This window comes from Delphinus delphis, chromosome 7, assembly GCF_949987515.2.
Source record: "Delphinus delphis chromosome 7, mDelDel1.2, whole genome shotgun sequence".
NCBI lineage: Eukaryota > Metazoa > Chordata > Mammalia > Artiodactyla > Delphinidae > Delphinus > Delphinus delphis.
Genome location: NC_082689.1, coordinates 57,962,946 through 57,988,287, shown reverse-complemented (window position 1 = coordinate 57,988,287; position 25,342 = coordinate 57,962,946). Strand labels below are relative to the sequence as shown.

The 25,342-nt window shown below is 37.5% G+C and overlaps 1 protein-coding gene across 3 annotated transcripts in view; it reads right to left on the bottom strand.

The window, feature by feature from the left end:
• CHN1 (chimerin 1) overlaps positions 1-25,342 on the bottom strand; it is a 173,529-nt gene that overhangs the window by 39,692 nt on the left and 108,495 nt on the right. For all 3 annotated transcript variants that reach the window (XM_060016554.1, XM_060016555.1, XM_060016557.1), the window contains one exon: positions 11,640-11,717. In XM_060016554.1, the coding sequence (XP_059872537.1) occupies positions 11,640-11,717 (78 nt within the window). The remainder of the gene's footprint in view (positions 1-11,639; positions 11,718-25,342) is intronic.

The following is a 25,342-nucleotide window of genomic DNA, read 5'->3' as shown; positions in this document are numbered from 1 at the left end:
AGTGCATGATGAGTCTCTGTGGTCCTACTCACCACGAGCAGCGGCAGAAGTAAAAAGTGGAGCAATGTGTGTTCATTTTTTTTTTTGGCTTCCATATCATCTGGTAAGTACTGTACTGGATAGCAACAGAAACACAGTGCCTACAGGGACTTTACAGATGATCTTGTCTAATCTCTTAGTTTCTCTCCATCACCCTTTACAAGTTTGACTGCCCTAGACAGAGAGAACCTCCCACTACACGCTGATATTTATTTTTATCTTCCCTTGCAATGGGCCCACATTAAGAATCAGGAACTCTGTGTGTGTATACATATCCATATCCATGTATAATACAGAAATTTATAATATAATTCAGTTTAATCTCCTACTTGGAGAAAAACATTATGTATTCTTTTAAAATGTTTGTTGGGCACTCCATGTTCACATCCACGGGAGAAGCAATGGTGAGTGACATTATTGCTGAAGGTTAATTATGAGACATTCCAGGTTTACCATTTCCATTTTGTCATGTTGCATTTAACTTCTTTTAAATTACTATTAATTCAAAACAATATTCAAATTTCTGAGAACTTAAAATGTGAACACAGATTCTCCAAATATAACATGATATTTTGGGTTTTATTTCATTTTAAAAACTCACGTGAATTTGATTTAAAAAATTTTATAATATAGGTTTTAAGGTCATTAGAAAAATCTATTTTTGTGTCAAAATTTCCTGCTGCATGAAAGTAGTTTCAAAATAACTACTACCACCACCACAACAAAGGTCCCCCATCTCACACTGTGTGCTCATTTACTTAGTGATTCAATGGATGCTTCTTGAGCATCTACAAGTCCTTTTACTAGATATGGGGACAAGGGAAGGAAGAACAAAGGGAGAAAAGATGGCGGGAGGTGGTGTTATGATGGTTGGTGGAAATAATACAAAGGACATGGTAGATAACGGTCCTGGAATATGACATTTCACTGTTAATATAACTAGTTAAACTATATATGAAAGAATATTTTTTAACAATGGAAAAGAGAATAATTACATTAACAAATCTAATACTTCTCAATATAATTTAATCAGAGAATTTAAGAGCTGTTAGAAAACTTACAGATCATGTAGTTTAACTCCACATTTTATACTAAATCTATTTTTGTTGTTTCATCTTGTATTTTTTTCTCAAATGTGAATCAAATGAAGACCATAGGGCTCAGATTTGTCTGTGTCCTTTGAAGGAAAGGAAGGACCACTTTCCACAGGAGTGCTTGCCATTTCTAACCTTCAGTTTATCAAAGAGCAGAACATCTGGTCTGGTGGCCAGGATTGACAAGTTAACTATTACCACTATATTCCAAGTCCTGAATCAGTAATTTTTTAAATATTATAAGGTTCATGTTATAGAGTTAATTTAATTACACTATCAATTAATATTTCAGAATTCATTGCTTACCTATTATCTTGGCAACATTAAATCTATTGATATGTCACATCTTTCATCTCTGTGTAGAATGCAAGTGTCTTAAACTCTAAATTCAACCAGTCACCACATCAAGACTACCTTAGAAAAGAACTAAACTCATATTTTAAAGTATCTATAATTCTTCAGCAGCCTTTTTGCCCGAGAACTCTGGTCTGAAGTGAAGCATGCAAAGCCTCTGCATGCCACCCCCAATGAGCAAGTGACACTAGACTCAGCATGAAGGAAAAGAAAAAAAAAAAGAGGAGACAAGACGGTAGAGTAGAAGGACGTGAGCTCACCCCTTATGGAAACACCAAAATCACAACTAACTGCTGAATAACCACCGACCAAAAAATGCTGGAACCTATCAAAAAAAAAGACAAAGAAGAAGCCACAAGGAGAAGGTAGGAGAGGCACACCGTGATACAAACAAATCTCATACATGCCGGGTGGACGAACCACAAACTGGAAAATAATTAGACCACAGAAGTTCTCCCACAGGAGCGAAAGTTCTGAGGCCTGTATCAGGCTCCCCAGCCTGGGGGTCTGGCAATGGGAGGAGGAGACCCCAGAGAATCTGGCACTGAAAGCCAGCAGTGTGTGATCCCACAGGACTGGGGTAAACAGAAACTCCACTCTTGGAGGGTATACACAGGGTCTCGTGCACACCAGGACCCAGAAGAAAAAGCGGTAACCTCATAAGAGACTGGGCTAGACTTACCTGCTAGTATTGGAGGGTCTCCTGCGGAGGCTGTGATTCACTGCAGGGACAAGGACACTGGTGGTGGCAGTTCTGGGGAGTACTCATTGGTGTGAGCCTTCTTGGAGGCTGCCATTTTCTCACCAAGACCTGGCCCCCACCCAACAGCCTGTAAGCTCCAGTGCTGGGATGCCTCAGGCCAAACAACCAACAAACAGGGCAGGAACATAGCCCCACCCATAAGCAGACAGGCTGCTTAAAGTCTTCCTGAGTAAACAGCTGCCTGATAAACACACCCCCTGACCCAGCCCTGCTCACCAAAGGGACAAGACCCAGCTCCACCCACTAGTGGGCAGGTACCACCCCTCTCACCAGGAAGCCTGCACAAGCCTTTTAGCCTCATCCACCAGGGGGCAGACAGCAGAGCAAGAAGAACTACAACACTGCAGCCTGTGGAACGGAAACCACAATCACGGAAAGTTAGACAAAATAAGATGGTAAGGGTATATGTCCCAGATGAAGGGACAAGATAAAACCCCAGAACACCAACTAAATGAAGTGGAGATAGGCAATCTACCTGAAAAAGAATTCCTAGTAATGATAGTAAAGATGATACAAGGTCTCACAAAAAGAACGGAGGCACAGATTGAGAAGATATAAGAAAAGTTTAACAAAGACCCAGAAGAACTAAAGAACAGAGATGAACAATACAGTAACTAAAATGAAAAATATACTAGAAGAAATCAATAGCAGAATAACTGAGGGAGAAGAACAGATAAGTGAGCTGGAAGACAGAATGGTGGAAATCACTGCCACTGAACAGAAAAAAGAATGAAAAGAAATGAGGACAGTCTAAGAGACCTCTGGGACAACATTAAATGCACCAACATTTGCATTATAGGGGTCCCAGAAGAAGAGAGAGAGAGATGACCTGAGAAAAATTTTGAAGAGATAATAGCTGAAAACTTCCCTATCATGGGAAAGGAAACAGTCACCCAAGTCCAGAAAGCGCAGAGAGTCCCAGGCAGAATAAACCCAAGGAGGAACACACCGATACACATAGTAATCAAACTGACAAAAATTAAAGACAACAAAAAAATATTAAAAGCAACAAGGGAAAAACAACAAATCATGTACAAGGGAACTCCCATAAGGTTATCAGCTGATTTTTCAGTAGAAACTCTGCAAGCCAGAAGGGAGTGGCACAATATATTTAAAGTGATGAAAGAGAAGAATCTACAACCAAGAATAATCTAGCAAGCAAGGCTCTCATTCAGATTCGACAGAGAAATCTTTACAGACAAGCCAAAGCTAACAGAATTCAGCACAACCAGACCAGCTTTGCAAGAAACACTAAAGGAACTTACTTCTCTAGGCAGAAAAGAAAAGGCCACAACTAGAAACAAAAAATTAAAATGGAAAAGTTCACCAGTAAAGGCAAACATACAGTAAAGGTAGAAAATCATCTGTACACAGATAGGACATCAAAATGACCAACTGAGAGAAGAGGAGAGAACAAATGCAGTATACTGGAAATGGATTTGAAATTAAAAGACCAACAACTTAAAACAATCTTGTTTTTATACAGACTGCTGTATCAAAACCTCATGGTAACCACAAACCAAAAATCTACAATTGATACACAAAAAAGAAAAAGTAATACAAACACAACACTAAAGTTAGTCATCAAATCACAAGAGAAGAGAACAAAAGAGGAAGGGAAGAAAAACAAAACAAATCCAAAACGATTAAGAAAATGGCACGAGGAAGACACATATCAATAATTACCTTAAACGTAAATCTATTAAATGCTCCAACCAAAAGACATAGATTGGCTGAATGGATACAGAAACAAGACCCGTATATATGCTGTCTATAAGAGAACCATTTCAGATCTAGGGACACATACAGACTGAAAGTAAGGGGATGGAGAAAGCTATTCCATGCAAATGGAAATCAAAAGAAAGCTGGAGTAGCAATTCTCATATCAGACAAAATCGACTTTAAAATAAAGAATGTTACAAGAGACAAAGAAGGACGCTACATAAAGATCAAGGGACCAATCCAAGAAGATATAACAATTGTAAATATATATGCACCAACATAGGAGCACCTCAATATATAAGGTAAATACTAAAAACCATAAAAGGAGAAATCAACAGTAACACAATAATAGTGGTGGACTTCAACACCCCACTTTCATCAATGGACAGATCATCCAGACAGAAAATCAATAAGGAAACACAGGCCTTAAATGACACATTAGACCAGATGGACTTGATATTTATAATGCATTCTATCCAAAAGCAGCAGAATACACATTCTTCTCAAGTGCACATGGAACATTCTCCAGGACTGATTACATACTGGGCCACAAAGTGAGCCTTGGTAAATTTAAGAAAATTGAAATCATATCAAGCATCTGTTCCGATCACAGCACTATGAGATTAGAAATCAACTACAAGAAAAAAAAAATGTAAAAAACACAAACGTGCAAGCTAAACAATGTGCTACTAAACAACCAATGGATCACTGAAGAAATCAAAAAATACCTAGAGACAAATGAAAATGAAAGCAGGACAATACAAAACCTATGGGACACAGCAAAAGCAGTTCTAAGAGGGAAGTTTATAGCAATACAAACTCACCTCGGGAAACAAGAAGAATCTGAAATAAACAATCTAACCTTATACCTAAAGCAACCAGACAAAGAAGAACAAACAAAACCTGAAGTTAGCAGAAGAAAGGAAATCATAAATAAACGAAATAGAAATGAAAAAAACAACAGAAAAGATCAATGAAACTCCTTTGGTTCTTTGAAAAGATAAAATTGATAAACCTTTAGCCAGACTCATCAAGAAAAAAAGGGATAGGGATCAAATCAATACAATTAGAAATGCAAAAGGAGGAGTTACAACAGACACCACAGAAATAAAAAGAGTCATAAGAGACTACTTCGAGCAACTATATGCCAATAAAATGGACAACCTGGAAGAAATGAACAAATTCTCAGAAAGGTACAATCTCCCAAGACTGAGCCAGGAAGAAATAGAAAATATGAACAGACTAATTGCAAGTACTGAAATTGAAACCGTGATTTAAAAACTCCCAACAAACAAAAGTTCAGGACCAGATGGCTTCACAGGTGAATTCTATCAAACATTTAGAGAACAGTTAACACCTATCCTTCTCAAACTCTTCCCAAAAAATTGCAGAGGAAGGAATAGTCACAAACTCATTCTATGATATGAGGCCACCATCACCCTGATACCAAAACCAGACAAAGATACCACAAAAAAAGAAAATTACAGGCCACTAGCTGATGAGGATAGACATAAAAATCCTCAACAAAATACTAGCAAACTGAAACCAACAACACATTAGAAGGATCATACACCATGATCAAGTGGGATTTATCCCAGGGATGCAAGGATTTTCAATATCTGCAAATCAATCAGTGTGATACACCACATCAACAAACTGCAGAATAAAAACCGTATGATCACCTCAATAGATGCAGAAATAGCTTTTGACAAAATTCAACACACATTTGTGATAAAAACTCTCCAGAAAATGGGCAGAGAGGGAACATACCTCAACATAATAAAGGCCATATATGACAAACCTACAGCTAACATCATTCTCAATGGTGAAAAACTGAAAGCATTTCCTCTAAGATCAGGAACAAAACAAGGATGTCCACTCTCACAACTTTTATTCAACATAGTTTTGGAAGTCCTAGCCACAGCAATCAGAGAAGAAAAAGAAAGGGAATCCAAATTGTAAAAGAAGTAAAACTGTCACTGTTTGCAGACGACATGATACTATACATAGAAAATCCTAAAGATGCTACTAGAAAGCTACTTAGGCTCATCAATGAATTCACTAAAGTTGCAGGATACAAAATAAATACACAGAAATCTGTTGCACTTCTATACACTAACAACGAAAGATCAAAAAGAGAAATAAACAATCCCATTTACCATCGCATCAAAAAGAATATCAAGGTATAAATCTACCTAGAGAGGCAAAAGATCTGTAACTCCAAAAACTGTAAGATGTTGATGAAAGAAACTGAAGATGACGCAAACAGATGGAAAGATATACCATGTTCTTGGAATGGAAGAATCAACATGATCCAAATAAGTATATTACCCAAGGCAATCTACAGATTCAGTGCAATCCCTATCAAATTACCAATGGCATTTTTTACAGAACTAGAACAAAAAAGTTTTTAATTTGTATGGAAACACAAAAGACCCCGAATAGCCAAAGCAATCTTGAGAAAGAAAAACAGAGCTGGAGGAATCAGGCTCCCTGACTTCAGACTATACTACAAAGCTACAGTCATCAAAAGAGTATGGTACTGGCACAAAAATAGAAATATAGCTCAATGGAACAGGACAGAAAGCCCAGACATAAACCCATGCACCTATGGTTAATTAATCTTCAACAAAGGAGGCAATATTATACAATGGAGAAAAGACAGTCTCTTCAATAAATGGTGCTGGGAAAACTGGACAGCTACATGTAAGAAAATGAAATTAGAACATTCTTCAACACCATACACATACACAAAAATAAACTCAAAATGGATTAAAGACATAAATTTAAGACCAGATACTATAAAACGCTTAGAGGAAAATACAGGCAGAACAGTTTCTGACATAAATCGCAGCAATATCTTTTTTGATCTGTCTTATAGAGTAATGGAAATAAAAACAAAAATAAACAAATGGGACCTAATTAAACTCAAAAGCTTTTGCACAGTAAAGGAAACCATAAACAAAACAAAAAGAGAACCTACAGAATGGGAGAAAATATTTGCAAATGATGTGACTGACAAGGGATTAATCTCCAAAATTTAAAAACAGCTCATATGGCTCAATATCAAAAAAACAAACAACCCAATCAAAAAAATGAGAAGACCTAAATAGACCTTTCTCCAGTGAAGACATACAGATGGCCAAGAGACACATGAAGAGATGCTCAACATCACTAATTATTAGAGAAATGCAAATCAAAACTACAATGAGATATCACCTCACACCATTCAGAATGGCCATCATCAAAAAGTCTACCAACAATAAGTGCTGGAGAGGGTGTGGAGAAAAGGGAACCCTCCTACACTGTTGGTGGCAATTTACATTGGTATAGCCACTATGGAGGCCAGTATGGAGGTTCCTTAAAAAACTAAAAACAGAACTACCATATAATCCTACAATCCCACTCCTGGGCATATATCTGGAGAAAAACGTGGTTTGACAGGATACATGCACCCCAATGCTCATTGCAGCACTGTTTACAATAGCCAAGACATGGAAGCAACCTAAATGTCCATCAACAAATGAATGGATAAAGAAGATGTGGTACATATATACAATGGAATATTACTCAGCCATTAAAAAGAATGAAATAATGCCATTTGTAGCAGCATGGATGGACCTGGAGATTATCATACTAAGTGAAGTAAGTCAGACAGAAAAAGACAAATATCATATGATATTTATATGTGGAATCTAAAAAAAAGGATCAGATGAACTTATTTACAAGACAGAAACAGACTCACAGACTTAGAGAACGAACTTATGTTTACGGGTGTGGGGTGTTGGGGAGGGACAGATTGGCAGTTTGGGATTGACATGTACACTGCTGTATTTAAAACAGATAACCAACAAGGACCGACTGTATAGCACAGGGAACTCTGCTGAATACTCTGTAATAACTTAAACGGGAAAAGAATTTGAAAAAGAATAGATACATGTAAAATATACGTATGCAATATAACTGAATCACTTTGCTGTACACCTGAAACTAATACAACATTGTTGTTAATCAACTATACTCCAATATAAAATAAAAATTAAAAAAATAAAGTGTCTATAATTCATGTCTTTTACTTATTTAATTTGCCTAAGTGGCCAGGTTTCTATTATTATTATATTATATGTAATCTTGATTTTGTTTTATAGAGCTGTTTGAATTAAACATACCAAATGGAACACTGAATAATTTGAAGGGAGTAAAAGAAATACAGAGGATTTCACTGTATTCTGTGGTGCGTGAAAATGCACTGCTCTTACATAACATCTAACTGTGCCTGGGAGCTAAGAAAGAAGCAAGAGCTTTCTTTAGCACCACAATCACGCCAGGGTTCTCAACTGCATCATGCTCTCTGCTACTGGGCAAGAAACAGTCTTGACATGGATTCAGAAATCCACTTAGGGGTAATTTGTAATAACAAGATAATAATTGTTATCAATTACAATAATTTGTAATAACAAGAACAGTGGGTACCAAGTATCTACACATACCAGGAATTCAGTTTTTCTGATGCAGAACCAGAGGTTCAGAGAGATGAAGCAGTCTGCCCAAGGTCATACAAATAGCAAGCAAGTTCCTCAGGGCAAGGGCTGGTTCTTAGTTATCATCCTATCTGGAGAGCCTCAGATGTAGGATGCAATCACTGTTGGTGGGGTGCCTGTGTCTGACTTTTAATGGCAGAGGTTGTCTTATTTTGCTTAGTTTTTAAGTTGGTTTAGTTTTTAAGTTGGTTTAAGAAATTAGCACTTGTGTGCTCACTCTCTCTGTTGTGTTAGGATGGGGCAGTTCTTAAAATGAGAGGTTGATCCAGGAGACAGTTAAAATTACTTTTACTCTAAGTTACATTGACAACTTACAGGGTAATCATTTTTAAAGGATGTGGTACATTTATTTTTAAAATGATGACCTCCCTGAGAGAAACAACTATCTTTCTTGTGATAGATGCTTTATCAAATCCTTGTAAGTAACAAGAGGGGGGAAAAAAAGACTGTGTTATATAACACAGCAAAATGGGAAGACTTCCTGGGTTTTTTTTCTCCTTCTATTAAAAACAAACAAAAACAACAAAAAACAAACACCTGCCTGGAGTCTGGAGTTAGGCCCAGTTGATTTTTTTTGGATTTCACCTTGGTGAATGCTTTCACCAAAGGTATATGACACTCATGGTTTCACCTTCTGAAATGAGACTTGACAGCTGTTCGACACCACAGAGCAACGTTATATAACAAGGCAGCTCAAGAGGCAAAAAAGAAAACCACATTGAAATGAGTTTGGTGAGTGGGTTGGTGGTTAGGCAGAGTACACTTTCACCAACATAGAAAATAGTCAATGGCAAGGCCACGTGAACAATTATCATTTTGTAAATGCTCCAGATTTTTCCTACAATAAATCTCTGAACTGGACATACTTACATATCACAGGCAGTGACCTTCTAAGTGAGCATTTGTGTGGGAAAGCACTGCTCCTGCCACAGAGTCTGAATTCTTTCAGGGATGTGCCCGGAAGTCAAGTATGACCCCTCCTTCTCTTTTTTATAATGCCACCCCACAGAAACAGTTTTTAAGAAACAAAGAGTAATTTCAATGGAAAGAGTCAAATCGTTTTGAGAGTCAAAGACTTTTGACCTTATCAGCAACTCTAAAAAAAATGTAATGCAATTCACTGTCCAACATGAGCTCTTCCTGAGCATAAATATTTTACTTTTTTTTAAACAGTGAGCCCAAGCTCGTTTTAATATCTTAGCTCCAGAGAAGGAAGCAGGCTTCTACTGTTTCACACGCCTCTTTAAAAAAAAAAAAAAAGTATCTTTAAAACAGCGTGGGTACCAAGCTATGAGTCACAATTGGTCCCATAGTCAGTACTTTCTGGTTATACAAAATTTGCTCATGAAAGCCATGTGTTAAATTAAAATTGAGAAATTACTGGAAGACACAACCAAAAAAAATTAGAGAATGTGTTTGTTTATGCAAATCCTTGAACAGCTCTACCCTTTGCTTTTTATCAATATTGACAGAAAGCATGTACAATGAACTTAGCACTAAAATGGCATCCCTAATAGGTCAATCTGTTCCTGCTTAACATACCAGAGGGATATATTTTAAAATCTCAGCCATTTCTAAAAAGTTTGCAGTTTCCTGCTTAGGAACCTAAATGGCTATTTTTGAGTCCGAACATGCACATAACTTGATATTTGCAAAAGGATGTATTTGGGGCCATTTTCCTGATAAAAATCCTGTTAGACCAGGTTGTATATCATGCAAGAAGACACTGAGGACTAGTACCGCATGGACTGTTTAGGTCCATAAATGGAAGAGGTGGTTGAGACTGGATGCACACACTGAATGGTCTCAATTTCATTTTACATCAAAGATACTGGTTGAAAGATCAAGTCTTTAATAATATGTTTAGAGAGGGAAAAGAAAACTCTATTTGGTTTACCTTGAAATATTAGCAATCTTTACACAGCCCATACATTTTGGAATGTATCCTTTATCCTCAAATAATCGGAAGTTCATAAAAATCTTTTTCACTATGGAAAAAGCAGAGCATATTGGGGGCTGGGTATTTAGCATCTGAGTAAAATTAATGCTAGTGTTAAAAATCAGGATAAATTGCAAATTTGGAATGAAATGTCTTACTACAGAGCCTGGTGCATTCTATCTGCTGAATAAATGTTGAATAAATTAATAAATACAAGGAAGATCAGGGTTTCCAGCTTTATCATCTTTTGAAAACAGATACCCGCTAACATCAAAACTAATGCCATTTTGTCTACATTAACAATATTCATGTCTCAGGAACTTCATCATAAAGTTGTATAACTATTGGGAAGTTACTATAGAAATGCTAGTGCATCTACCCATGAAGTGTAACTGGATCTCCTTACGCACAACCTCACATTGTATGTTCTCTGAATCAGGTTGCAAAGGACTGAACTTCAAGGTCTTATATCATGCTACTAAATACAGGAAAGATCTACACACAGCTTGAATCAACACACACACACACACATCTTGATGAAAAATATAGTTGGTAAAACACAGTAACACAATAATTAAGAACTACACACACACACACACACACACACACACAGAGTGAAAGAAAATACTCAAAAAGTGAAGAGAAGCTGCTAGTGTCAGCAGCATAACGGTCCCATGGTAGCCATCCTCCTTTCATCATGGTCAATTCATTAGCAGAGGAGAAAAGACAGAAACTATGGGAAATGCACACCATCTGCTCAATCCAGAGGCAACAGCACATGCCTCTTATAGCCAAAGCTTTTTACCAGAAACGGAAGGAGATAAGATCTAATCCTCTCACAAAATATCCCACGAAGGTAGTTAGACATATTTGCATCACAAATAAATATAACACCCAAATCATTATTAGATGAGATCTTTTAAATATCAGTCAAGACTTTTACCACTCAGTATACACTGATCAAACAGAATACTAAATCAGCATCAGAGAAAATGGGGTTGGATTCTATCACCTTTATTAAGCTATTCCTTAAAAAAAATCTTGCTTAAAACATCTTCATTCCCTGAATAGCAAGAACATTTTAGTCCAGTCGTCCTAGTTTTAAAAAGACACACTTTAATATTGTATATTTCAAGAAATGTGCATTTCCTTTCTTATAACAAAAGGTTAAAAATAAATATTCTTACCTTGAAATTGTGAACCTTTTCATATTTTGGAATTTGCTCGTTTTCTTTCAGAGTTGCTCTTCTAACAAGTGATGTCAACTGCGAATAAGCAAAGAGTTTCAGAGGTTGCCAGATTGTCACAGACGACTTTTGAGAACCCAGTTTCATTCCCAAGGCTGCTATCAATAAATCTTGCTGACGGCCCTCTTGTTTTGATTTGTGAACTGTAGCTCTATTAGTTTTCCTACCCGACCAAGACTCTTTGGATGGCATTTTGGAATTCACAGGAAATAAAGAAAACCTATATTGATCTATGTCTGTCGATGAACTCTATTCAGCTAACAAATGAGCATTCTGCCAGCCAGCACAGAACCCTACCCTACAGAGAGCTGCAGAGAAACATCACGGAGAGGTGGAGGAGGATGATGAAGCACTTCTTAAAAAGAGGTCGACTAACCAGAAAAATTCTTCTTTCTTCCTTTTTTTTTTTTTAAAGGGCTCTATATTTAAGCTTCTGAAAACTTAAGAGTCTGAACAGAAATAGAGTCGATGCTAACATACAAAACATTCAGCATTTCTCTATCCTTTTTAAAAAGCCATGCAATTTTGACAAATGACACATTTCTAAAAGCTTTTTTTTCTAGTCAATATATTAATGTCCATTCTAAATGAAAGATGCCTACATACTGCCTGCAGTCAGTTTCTAGCAACTGACACCCTGTGAAGCCCCTGGCAGAGGATGGGGGAGGGGAGGGATTTGACAAGGAAGTCTGGATTAGACTGGTCACCGTTAAGAAAGGAGATAACCAATGAAAATCAAGCAACAGTATTTAAGTACTGTATTCCTCAACTCACTGTCTGTTTCTCCCTCCTCTCATGTAAGATTTTCTTGCTGGCTCAAGGCAAAAAAAAAAATATTAGTGGGAAGACAATGAACACTGAATGAGTCATGCATCATTACAAAATGGATTTTTTTTTTAACCTATTAAAAGTAAAGGAAAATTAACACATACAACAGTAGGTTTTAAAAAGAATGCTTTGAAAAGAGTGCACCACTGCCAGGTAAATTATGAAAGGCTGATCTATAATCTACCTCTGTGCATATGGACTGAGGTTAGTTAACTAAAACCCCATTTTATTAAAGATGAGCAAAAGCTGATAAGTATTTTGATGAAAAAGAAAAGGAGTTTAACTAGTTATCATTCTATTTTCATGGAGAGCAAGAAGCATGTACATAATGCTGCCAACACCCTGGGGTGGTCAGTTCTGACTTCCTACCGTGAGTAGTTTTGTTGTGGATCTATGCTTTAATAGGTCCAACCACTATTTTCATTCTTAGTCTCAACATTCTTCATTCAAAGAGCTTCAAGCCAGGTCACAGTGCAAGCCGGTTGGGAATAATTCCTCATGTTCACAGGTCCCAGATGTAGTGTAACTGTGCTTGTTGGACCTTAGGTGTTTGTTTGCTGATGTAGAAAGGCGGGTGCAGGGCAAGAGACTCAAATCCAGCTTCATTTAAGAGCAATACCTATACAATACTTTTTTACTAAGGTGCTATATAAGCTTAAGTTTTCTCATATTGGTTCCTTAAACACCTCCCATCTGTTTCCTCATGCTACAGTAATTAAGTTTAACCCATTATGATTCTAAGGTTACACTGTATTTAAAGAATCTAAAACTCTATATTGAAATGAATTCAGTCTATTTGCGTAGATAATTGCAAAGATTTTATCTCAGATTTCATAATCTACAGGGGTTATGGGCCCAATGCAGATTCTCATTTAATCAGGGCATGAAGTGGTCCTTAAACCATGCTAGATATTGATGATACTGAATGACTGATTTTCTAAACACCCCCAAATATTTTGAGTATATAGTTCCAACTTTTAAAACGGTTTATTCTTTTAAAAACATTTCTAAGAAAATAGAAGGCAAAAGTTAATATATACATCTACAGATGTTTCATTTCCACAAATTTATATCCTAAAGTGATTAGTATGAGACAAAAAAAATTTTTTTTCCCAAGAAGAAATACGATGGAAAGAACTTTCCTTGCCTAACCTAAATTACTCTTCAGCGTAGACTTAGTTTGTCACATGATGACTAAAAATATAAAGGCCAGCCAACTCTTTAGTCACAAACAACCTAAAGTGAAGTTTATCTGATTCTCAGTGGGCCCAGAAAAAAACAGATTCTGAAGGCAAATTTAACAGTAATTTTTTTCTCCACAACGTTTAACACTGAATGTTAAAGTGACTAAGTTAAAGAAAACAATCACCCATGTAACCCAACTAACTTTTTTTTCCCGAGTATTTCTGATCAAGGTCCTTTATTATAGATCACCCCAGTCCTTCAGCTGTAGTAACTAAAATTCAACCAAAGCATAAAAATATTCATGGTAGATTTATCCAGAAAATTCATGGCTGAGTAAAAGTGAACATTTTGTCACTGAGAGGCCAGGTCTACTGCAGACTCTGCAGAGTCATACTGTCTTTCCTGAGTAATTTTTCTACCTAAGCAAGAAATACTGGAATAATTACAACTTGGGCAACAATCTAGGGCACTAAGGAGACAGGAAACAATGGTTTAGGATGAAAAACTTCTTAGCTCCCCTCAGGTGGCTGGGGGTTTGGTCACTATTACGCCTTCCATAACTGCAGCTGCATTTCTGCATTAATTTTGAGGAGCTCTCAAGTCAGAACTGCTAACTCTCGAATTCAGAACCAGTATCAAAGTTCTGACATTCCAGACAAATGTATACCACACTTCCTTATATTTTTTCTGGCCATATCTACTTAGATAGATACAGCATCTATTAATTATGCCTATCGTTCATTGATTATTAGGCACTTATGCTCTAAGCACCCAGCTAATCACTTCACATACAGAATCCCGTTAATTCCACAGAAAAATGTCTGTGAGGCATATACTATCCTCATTTTACAGCTGGAAGAACTGAGGCCTACAGAAGTTAACTTCCCAAAATTGTACAGCTGTTACATTAGGTGGTGGATAGGAGTTAGGCTCTTAAACACTATGCTATATCCACTCAGATGAGAAAATGAGAGGAAACCATGCAGTCTGAGGGTAGTCTGATTCTATTCAAGGTGGTTTGTCTAGTTATCTTCTTTCATATTGAAGAGTAGCAATAGATAGTAAGACACAGTAAGCAATGAGTAACAATGGATGGTAAGAAAAAGTAACAGGCACTAAAATATCTAGATCTCAAGTTTACCACGCAGAACCTGCAGTAGGAAATGCAGCCCTCAGGCTCCATTCAGACACGCCCTCCTTCATGATGCCTTTGACCATTTGCGGCAATTAGACGTGACCTCATCCACCTGTGAACATCGGAGTCCTTCACTTGTTCATTGATTATGAGATGTATCACCTTCTACCTCATATCACAGTTGCCTGCGTAGCTGTTTATATAGAACTGGGTCTTATACATCTTAGTATAAAGCCTGAATCTAACACAGTAGCTTGTACAAATAAAGGTTCAATAAATAAAAATAAAACCAAATGAAGGCAGCTATTTTTATTGGGGGGCAGTGTGTTATAATAAAAAGTGAGATTTGAAATCACAGACACTGAAATCTGAATCCTGACCTTGGGAGATTTGTTTGTTGCCTTGGTTATTACCTCATTTACATACTACGGACAATAACGCTTATAGGTTACTACTGGGCAGTTTAGAGGGGATGATATGTAAAAGAGGAAAAGACAGTGGGCACTCAATAAATGATATTATTACAGGGCGCTGTATAGCTGCAGGTCACGCTGTGTAGTATAAGACATAGGCTCCTGTCCAAGGAGCTAGTAGACTAATCTGCTTTTGGTTTATACATACACACATGCCTAGAAATGCCTGCCCTTCCCTTTATATTATGGTCTCTACCAAATTCCCCCAATTCTAGTTCAGATCCTATCTTTTAAAAGGCCTAGAATGACACCTAATGTTAGCTGAGGGAGCAGGGTTGGGACAGGGTGAAAAGGAAAGATTATCAGCATAGGAAACCAGAAACAATGTGCAATACTTCATATCGTTGTTCTATTTCTTGGTCATATATCCTGAGATGTGCTGTATAATGGACATTTTATAGACGAAGAAACACTCACAGAATGAACTGCTCAAGGTCCCAGTCAGGAAGTGGAAATTCTGTGGTCTGAATCCCTGTCTTTTGTCCCCAAAGCCTGGCAGCTCTTTCTGCTACCTTGTAATGAGAGTAGGAGATAAACCCGAGGTGTTACAGATAGAGCCCCCTTGTGTTCTGGTTCTATAAAAGAGAAGAAAACGGCTTCAGTGGGTGGGGGTCTGAACTGGCAGGGTACATGTCCCACGAGGTCATTCTAGCTAGAAACACCAGCAGTATTTAGCTTTTTATTCTGACTGGGAATCTTTGGCCTGTCTTGGACCTGACTCTTGCCATCCTCCATATAGGTATCACTTCTGTATTGTTTGCCTGGATGAGGGTTAACTGGCCTGGAAAAAGAGATGGGGAAGGAGCAGATTCCACAACGCTCTCTGTTTCCACCTTCATCCATACCATCTGTAGTACAGAGAAGAGGACCGGGAAAATGATGGGGGGGGGAGGGGTGTCGTGTGAGGAATAAGGAAAAGAAGGGGGAAATAGGTGACCTTGGAAAGGAATGCATTTGCTGTTGTTCGAATAAAGAAGTTTCCACCACTGACCCTACTACCCTGTTGTCTGTCTAGTAATAATACTGGATTTGTGCTGAGTTAGCCTCTCATTTTCACCATGTGTAGCACAACAGGATCATGGGCACCAGGGCCAGACAAAATCTAAAATCACATCCTATTGGCTGTGGTGTGTCCTTGGTCAAGCTACTAATTTGTGTGTCTCCTTATGTGTAAAATGGATTAGAAGTACTTACATTACAGAATTATTAAGAATTAAATAAGTATTTTGCATTATTCCCAGCACAGAAAGTAATCAATAAATAGAAGTTTCCCCTCCTTCCCTTCCAAGACCCCATCTTTCCAAGATCAGCGTTAGTATAACATGTGACAGTGATACACATTAAAGGCCCAAGGCCACTGTCCTAAGCAATGTGAGCTTCAGGTCAAATTGTAACTAGGTGGTTTAGGGACACACCATAGGCATCACCGTTCTGCAATTTTTAGCTTCCCCTGTCCTGGTAACCTAAACCCCTGGGCTCAAACTCTGAGTAATCCCTGTCCTCTCCTCCTTCCTGCCTCAAACCCTGCTTACAGGGAAGGGTCTTATCTACTCACTTACACTAAGGTGCAAATGACTGATTACACTTCCTTCTCTATGAATAACTGGTTTTTAATATGGGACCAAGACTTAAGTCAAAAGAATAAATCTCCAATTATTGAATGTCAGGACACACTAATAGTAAGAGTGTTCTCTAACTGGAGGGACCTCAGGCAAACAGCCACCTCCTTTGTACCATCATGATGACATCACAGACTCATGATCTCAATGCCCCAGTTAACTAAGCTAAATCAACATTCCATCCAAAAAGCACCATAAAGGATTGTTATAGCTGGCATGGCCCAGAGGCTCCGGGAGAAGAAGAGTAGCTGGATTTACTTACAACTGGGTGATCTGAGTCACTGGTTCAGGTTTAGCAAATCCTGCAATTTCTATAAAATGCTAAAATTGAGATATAAACCCAGCTCTTCCACTATCAAAATTTGTAGATCCAAGCAAATTCAGCTCACTCTAGATACACAGATTATTCATACATTTGTCCCCTGAATTATCATTTGTAACCTAGTTTCTCACCATTAGAGCCAAAAGTAGAATATATTCAAGGTACTTAACAACAATATGTCAGTTTACATTTATTAACTGACAACTACCTGGCACTATACTAGTAAATGCTATACATGTATGATGTAGTTTAGTTGTTAAAACAATAGGGCCGATGTCACTTTATAGATAAAGAAACAAAAGCTCAGAGAGATTAAGGTCACCTAACTAATACGTGGTGAGAATAGGAGCTGAACCCAGGTCTACGTGACTTCAAATTCTGTGTCTTTCCTCTAGACTCTCCTGCCCCTCATATTACCTATAGTTAACATGCAATTTTGAAAGGCTATCATTTGAATAAGTTTCTGGATCATTTATATTCTAATACCTCTCTGATCACTAGCCAATTTAGTACTGCTTATATTTAATTTATAGCATCTTCCAGATTAATCACCTCCTCAAAATTTTCAAATGCATTTTAAGTCAAACATTAGAGATTTCTATACAGAACTCTATAAATTCCTTAAGTTAACATTGGGATAAATAACTTTTTATGTTGCATAGGAAACTCTTAAATCCGGCCAGGGCTCTAAATTTTTATGCTCCTGGCATCAGTCACATCATAATTCCTAACTCAGTCTTCATTACATAGCTGCCCTAGCCTTAACGTAACGTCTCTCTAAACAGGTAACAATAAGGCACATCAATGCATTCACTTCAGTGTATAATAAATTTAAATTACTCTATATTAACACTCACACTACCAAACTCTGTACACTCTAACATGTTCCCTGACTTACATGCAATAATTATAAACAGAAAACATTTGAAAACACAATGCGAACAAAAAAGCACAGCCCCGCATTCCTTACCCTTTCAAGAAACAAAAGAAACGATCAACTTCTCCGAGCAACAGTTTGAGGAAGTGTTATGCACATCAGACCCAGAGAGGAGGGGGCAGAGTGGCACACAGCCCGGTTACCAAGCCTGGTTCTGACAGATACCAACGAAGTCACTGAACTTTTTGTAAGTCCCAGCTGGACTAAATGAACTCCATGGTCTTCTTTATATTTTTAACAGAAATTCAAAACAAACAAGGAAGGTTCACACTCATTTAGCACATAGGGATGTGAAAATGTGAGTGTGTCTAAGTAGGAGAGGCCAGCTTGGCTAGGAGTGAGTCCCTTCAAGGTAGCTCTGGCTAATTTACTACAGGCTTTTGTGTGGTACTCAGTTTTGCAGGCTCAGAAACTTAATTTGTCAGCAAGGAGATCATGTCTATTTCTCAAGGGGAGAGAATGACATTATAATACCAAGCTCATGAAACTGACAAGTAAAAGCAGAATGATGGCTGTCTAGTTTATACTAAGATATGAGATATAATTACCGTAAAGTGGGTGACCAACATGCCCTTTTTGGGGCAGCATATCTACACTGGAAACAAAAAATAATTAGGAAGCAGATGAGAATGGAATCAGACAAGTGGAGTGTGTTAGATGAACTGAATATTTAACGCATAGAATTAAGACATCCTTTGAGTCCTCTACAATTAGGATGGCCCTGCCACAGGACTAGAATGCTCCGTGCCCATTTAGTGAGAGGCACCTTCATTTTCAGTCAGTGCTTAGATGGGCATAAGCAGCTCTGAGCTCTTTGAGTCTCCTTTTTCCAGGTGTCTCTTTATGATGATTTTGCATATCTCTGTCCAAATATCTCAGGTGGTGATCTTAAAGTTAACTCATAGGACACAGTCTTATTTTTTCATTTACAAGTTCTTAATGGATACTAGATTGTAGCCCTGGTGTACTGATAACCATTTATATAATAAGTGCTTTGGGAAGATAAAATAAAATAAATGGCAGATGTTTTCCTGCCCTGAATCATCTAACAAGTTAATATATACATGTAATTATATATAAAATTACATAATAAGAGTAAAGTATTCTAGTCTAACACACTCCAGTATTTGGCCATTCGCAGTGATGGTTGTATGATCATGATCATAACATTCTTTCTCAGCTCTTCTGAATGAAAAGCTGAAACTGGCCCCCACAGGAACTTTTTCTCAATTTTCCCCCCAAGTGAAGTTGAGGGCTAATTAGGGAAATATGTCATTACCTTTTGGTTTTTGTTTTACCCAAAATTTTGATACCTATTACTTGCACGACTTAAAGAAACACTTATTGTTCTGTAACAATAGAGGAGATGAGATTAAAGAAGCTCTAACACTATATCAACAATTAGAGACTTTAAATCCAGTGCAAAACTCTGGGATCATAGATGTTTTCACTTGTTCGGAGAGCTTTTCACTGTAATATACATATGTATGTATATGTATACACATATGCATATATATACATATTGAAAAGCAGCTTCAGACTGACATTAGGAGTATTTTCAGATTTTAAACTGCCACTAGAGGTTATTTCAAGTTTTTGCAGTTCAGTGAACATTTCACAATCACCAATTTAACAAAAGCAAGCCAGTGAATCAGAATAAAAGCCAGGCACTATATTTTCAGTTTTCTCATTCTACCACTGACTTCAACTGATTAGGATAAGATGAAGTCTGTGTGATGTGGTTATTTTAAAAAGGACCTGTTACCGAATTTCTTAAAACTTAAGTTATAAAAGCTATTTCCTATATGTGTAATTTGACTAGAATATTCCAAATGTAATTTATTTTAAGGCTCAATAAAGATAAACGTGGGCTCATGGTATAAAGTGTATTTGTGAAGTTCAACCATACTTTTGAAAGCCTATTTTTAATATTTGAAAATGGCAACGTGGGCTCACAGTATAAAGTGTACTTGTGAAGTTCAAACATACTTTTGAAAGCCTATTTTTAATGTTTGAAAATGGCAATAGTGGCCTGAAGGTAACAGATTTAACTTTCATAAATAATTTCCCTGAGAAGAAGTATAAGCATGAGAATTATTCATAGATGTGTTAATTGTTCACCTCACTGCCAAATATTGTCTTTTCTTTGTAATGACACTGCCACATGGAATGTTTTACATTAAGATAATGAGGTTGAAAAAGTAAAAATAGCTTGCATCTCGGCATTTTTCTAATATAAACTTTATATCGTGTCCATAGTATTTCATCTTATGAAATTCCTGTTAGTTCAAAGGTTCCTAATGAAATTGAAATTCCCCTAACTTGAACGTTCTTTTTCATAGAAGAGATAATTAGATTCTTTCATATATATATCATACATATATATGATATATATGAAATCTATATATAATTAGATTCTTCCATATATATATACTGTGTTCCATTTGAACCTTGATATCTTATGAGTGATTTGAGGCATCTAGACCACCAGGCCCACAAATGATTAGCACATTAGAAAATAAGACACAGAAAGTCAGACTGCAATCAACTTCCTGTAAGAAGGAAGAAGGAAAGATTAAAGGATGATTTAACATCTATCTCTGAGTGACATTTTAATGTATTGAGAGGGATCTACCTTGCCATTTTCCTCCTCCACAAAGGATAGGTTAATGGGAGATAATTTAAGGAGCAATTGAAGATCTTCGGTTGATAAGGTCAAAAGTTATTTAAGGGGGCTTCCCTGGTGGCGCAGTGGTTGAGAGTCCGCCTGCCGATGCAGGGGACACGGGTTCGTGCCCCGGTCCGGGAAGATCCCACATGCCGTGGAGTGGCTGGGCCCATGAGCCGTGGCCGCTGAGCCTGCGCGTCCGGAGCCTGTGCTCCGCAACGGGAGAGGCCACAACAGTGAGAGGCCCGCGTACCGCAAAAAAAAAAAAAAAGTTATTTAAGGCTATCTGGCCAGCTTCAGCTAGTGCTTTACTACCCTTTCTACCAAAATGTCCCCAATAGCAACCAACAGTGAACAGGGGTGTGCAGGGATCCAGGGGTGGCTCTTCAAGCTCCCCTAAATGTGCCCATATAAAATGTTTAAAATAAAAATGTTTTCGATCAATGACCACTGAGTAAGATCGATGCTCTGGGAAGATGGGTCACAGTTAATCTTTAGGTTTAGCATGTCCCTGCCTATTAGCAGGAAATTATCATCTAGTTTCAGGAAAGCAGGTTTGGGTGACTGAGGGAGTCTTACAAAATCCCTTCCAGCAGCAGGCCTGATTCTGTCACCATGGTGCACAGCAAGAAGTAATCTGTGAGGTAAATGGCTTCATAATCCTGTTCCAGTCTTACTTTACAATAGTTTTAATTACTGTATTCTTCTACTTGTTTTGTTTAGGAAAAAAAAAACCACCCAGGCCCAACTCTTTCACCGCCTCCAAATCAGGAGCACTTATTTAGTCAGAGTTTTAGATTCTACAAACTGCTTTGTCACATACACTATTTCACTGTATCCTCACATTCCCTTTCTTCAGAATGACAGTGCAAAGGTGTTAAGGTACTTGATCAGGGGCAGAAATCATTAAGCAAAGGAGCAATGGTGGGAACCCAGGCCTCCAGACTTCACACCTACTCCTCTGTCCACTCCACCTGCTTTCCTGGGACCTGGAAATAAGATTACTAGAAGTGTGAGGAAACTGACTCTTACTTTAGTAAGGCCCGGGGCTGCAAAGACCCAGGACCATCAGCAAGCAGAAATATTCGCAGCTGAAAATGACCTTCCCCAATTCAGTGCTAAACCTGACAAATGGTTTACAACATCCAGAGAAGTGAGGTCAGCCTTGGTGATTAATTTCTGGCATTTTAAAAGCCTTTTTAAGTATTTTGAGGGTAGTGGGTAAAATGATATTATGCTCTTTCTTAGATACATGCAGCTCCTTCATCAAATGCCTACCAGGGCTTCAAGGAAAGTTACTGAGCAGCATGCCTGGTTTTGTTTTTGCATTGACTTTTCCTTTTATATATATTTTTTAATTAAAAACAAATCAACAAAACTATCCTCCAAACATGAATTGAGAGAGGGGTCTCTTGAGCAACTAATTAAGCTGTCTTTAGAAACAGGTAATTAAACTTTCCATTAAAATTCACCAGACAAACATAATTTACAAGGTGGAAAGCCATTCCAGTCTCATGGGTAAACAATCAACTAAGCCTTGTATTTATAACAGAGATTCCAGAATGGCCGATGCAGTGAGTAACTACATAATTAAGATGCATTTTATCTTTAAAAGAATTTGAGGTTCTGGACATGTGGTCTGAAAAAGTGTAAATACTTCATATAGCCCACAAATTCATTAAAATAAAGTACAGAGGGCTTCCCTGGTGGCGCAGTGGTTGAGAGTCCGCCTGCGATGCAGGGGACATGGGTTCGTGCCCTGGTCCGGGAAGATCCCACATGCCGTGAAGCGGCTGGGCCCGTGAGCCATGGCCGCTGAGCCTGCACGTCCGGAGCCTGTGCTCCGCAACGGGAGAGGCCACAACAGTGAGAGGCCCGCGTACCGCAAAAAAAAAAAAAAAAAAAAAAAAAAATAGAATAAAGTACAGAAATGGTCAATGCATACGTGTACATTACAGACTCTCAAAAAATTTTCATTCAATAAATATTTTATTGAGTATCTACTATGTTCCACACATTAGTGAAACTGGTGAACACCAGAGAATAGGGCACTATGCTATTTTCAACAGGACCAGTTATTAAACAAATAGATATATATTATTGAATTAATAATAATTAAGTGGTGGATGGGTGATGTATTTTTAATCCTAACAATCACATTTTCTTACAAAGGTGGAATTAATTCATGAAATTTATGTCTATGCCCTCTTTCCAAGCTATTTCCTGCTCTCATGGTCCTTCTGAGACTCTAACTGGTGACTTCTACACTCTCCATTCCAGCTCTCTCTTGCTCTCCTTCCCCTATGGATGTGCCTTCCTAAGCCTTCTAATGCCCAAACCACAGGGAATTTTGCTGAACACCTCATATAGTCTTTTTTATCAGAAATAATGCACACAGAGAGCTGCTGTTCTGTTTACAATAGCCAAAACATGGAAGCAACCTAAATGTCCATTGACAGATAAATGGATCAAGAAGCTGTGGTATATATACACAATGGAATATTACTCAGCCATAAAAAGAATGAAATAATGCCATCTGCTGCAACATGGATGGAACTGGAGATCATCATATTAAGTGAAGTCAGAAAGAGAAAGACAAATACCATATGATATCACTTATATGTGAAATCTAAAATATGACACAAATGAACTTATCTGTGAAACAGAAACAGACTCACAGACATAGAAAACAAACTTATGGTTCCCTAAGGGGAGAGTGGTGGGGGAGGGATAAATTAGGAGGTTGGGATGAACATACGCACACTACTATATATAAAATAGATAACCAACAAGGACCTACTATGTAGCACAAGAATCTCAAGGAACTATACTTAATATTTTATAATAACATATAAGAGAAAAGAATCTGAAAAAGAATATATATATGTATCACTGAATCACTACACTGTACACCCAAAACTAACACAACATTTTAAATCAACTATGCTTCAATAAAAAAATAAAAAAAGAGAGAGCTGTTGTTTATAAACTCTCCTCCTCAGTCTGCCTAATCACCCTTTCCATAAAGCCTTAAAACAATTAAAAAAAACTTAAAGTTCATTGTTATCTATAGTTAGGTGGTTAAGAGCTTGTCTCCTCTGTAAAAGAATCTCAGCTTCGCTTACTAGTTCCAGGATCTAAGGAGAAGTCTCAGTTTCTTCATCTGTAAAACTGGAATGATAATAAAAACTACCTCATAGGGATGAGATAATGAATGGAATATATGTAAACCCCTATCCTGAGTACCCAGCATACAGAGAGCTCTCAAAGCTCTCAAAGACCAGGTGGTGGTAGTGATGTTGACACTGCTCACATCATTTGTTTTGCATCAGTCTTATCACCTAATACAATGCTTGGAACAAAGTAGGTGCTAAATGTTGAAGCAACCAGCTCACAAAGTCATGGCACATTTGCAAGCCTTGCTGAATTCTTCAGACTCATAGACAAATGCCTGTCTGAATGGCTCCAGCTTCCTGCTCTTATGATATGGTCAGAATAGATTTAATATCAATACAAAGAAAATGGCCACTTTTAAAAATGTCTTAATGGTTTTAAAAAAAGTAACGGCTGGGCAGAGGTGCAAGGAAGCAGTGCATCTTAAATATTGTTTCCTCATTTGATGGCCAAATGTATGCAAATATGAACTGAAAACATGTTAAAGAGAAAATGTGTGACAACGTAGGCATCTTAGCAACATAGCGGACTAAAGGATGAGACTGAATTGAAAGCATTTGCTGTGTGAAGAGAACAGGTGCCACCTGAAATACAAAGGATGCTTGGGATTCATGAATTGCAGTTTCCAATTCTAAAGATTGTTGAATCGTGGTTTAAAATAATATGCAGGACCAAAACAACTATTATGGGAGGAATAGTGCAAAGTGCCATGAAAATTTATGGATGAATAAAAACTCTGTGTTGATGAGTTTCAAGAAAATGTTAGAAGGAAAAGGGAATTTGGTTATATCTACCATTTGTAAGCCTAAAGTTTGATTATTTTTCTTCCCATAAATTCAAACCATAACTTGCTGTAAAATTCCAAGATGAAACTATTTTCAAATGCATGAATTAATAAGGAAGACATTAAAATAAGAAGTATGATGTTAAAAAAATAACTTGCCTAAAATATCTCCTCCTGCAGGATCAGCTGTAGATTTTTTAAAGTGGATGCTCTGGTTGCATTTTTCAGTGTCAGAAATATTAAATCACATCATCAGTTGAACAGTGTTTCTCTGTTGTTTTCAGTTTCAAAAGAACCTGGTCTTTCAGATACTAAGTATAGAATTTAACGCATTATTTTATACCAGTGGTACTGCTTTTAATGAACAATGGCATATTAAATTAGCTACTGTGGGTCACATATTTAGATAGTTTTTTCCTAACTCTGTTTTCCTCTGTTGTTTCTAATCTGGATTACATTTAGAGATGTGCACCTCCACATTTGAAAAACTCTCCAAAAGAGGAAGCGTTAGCGTCATA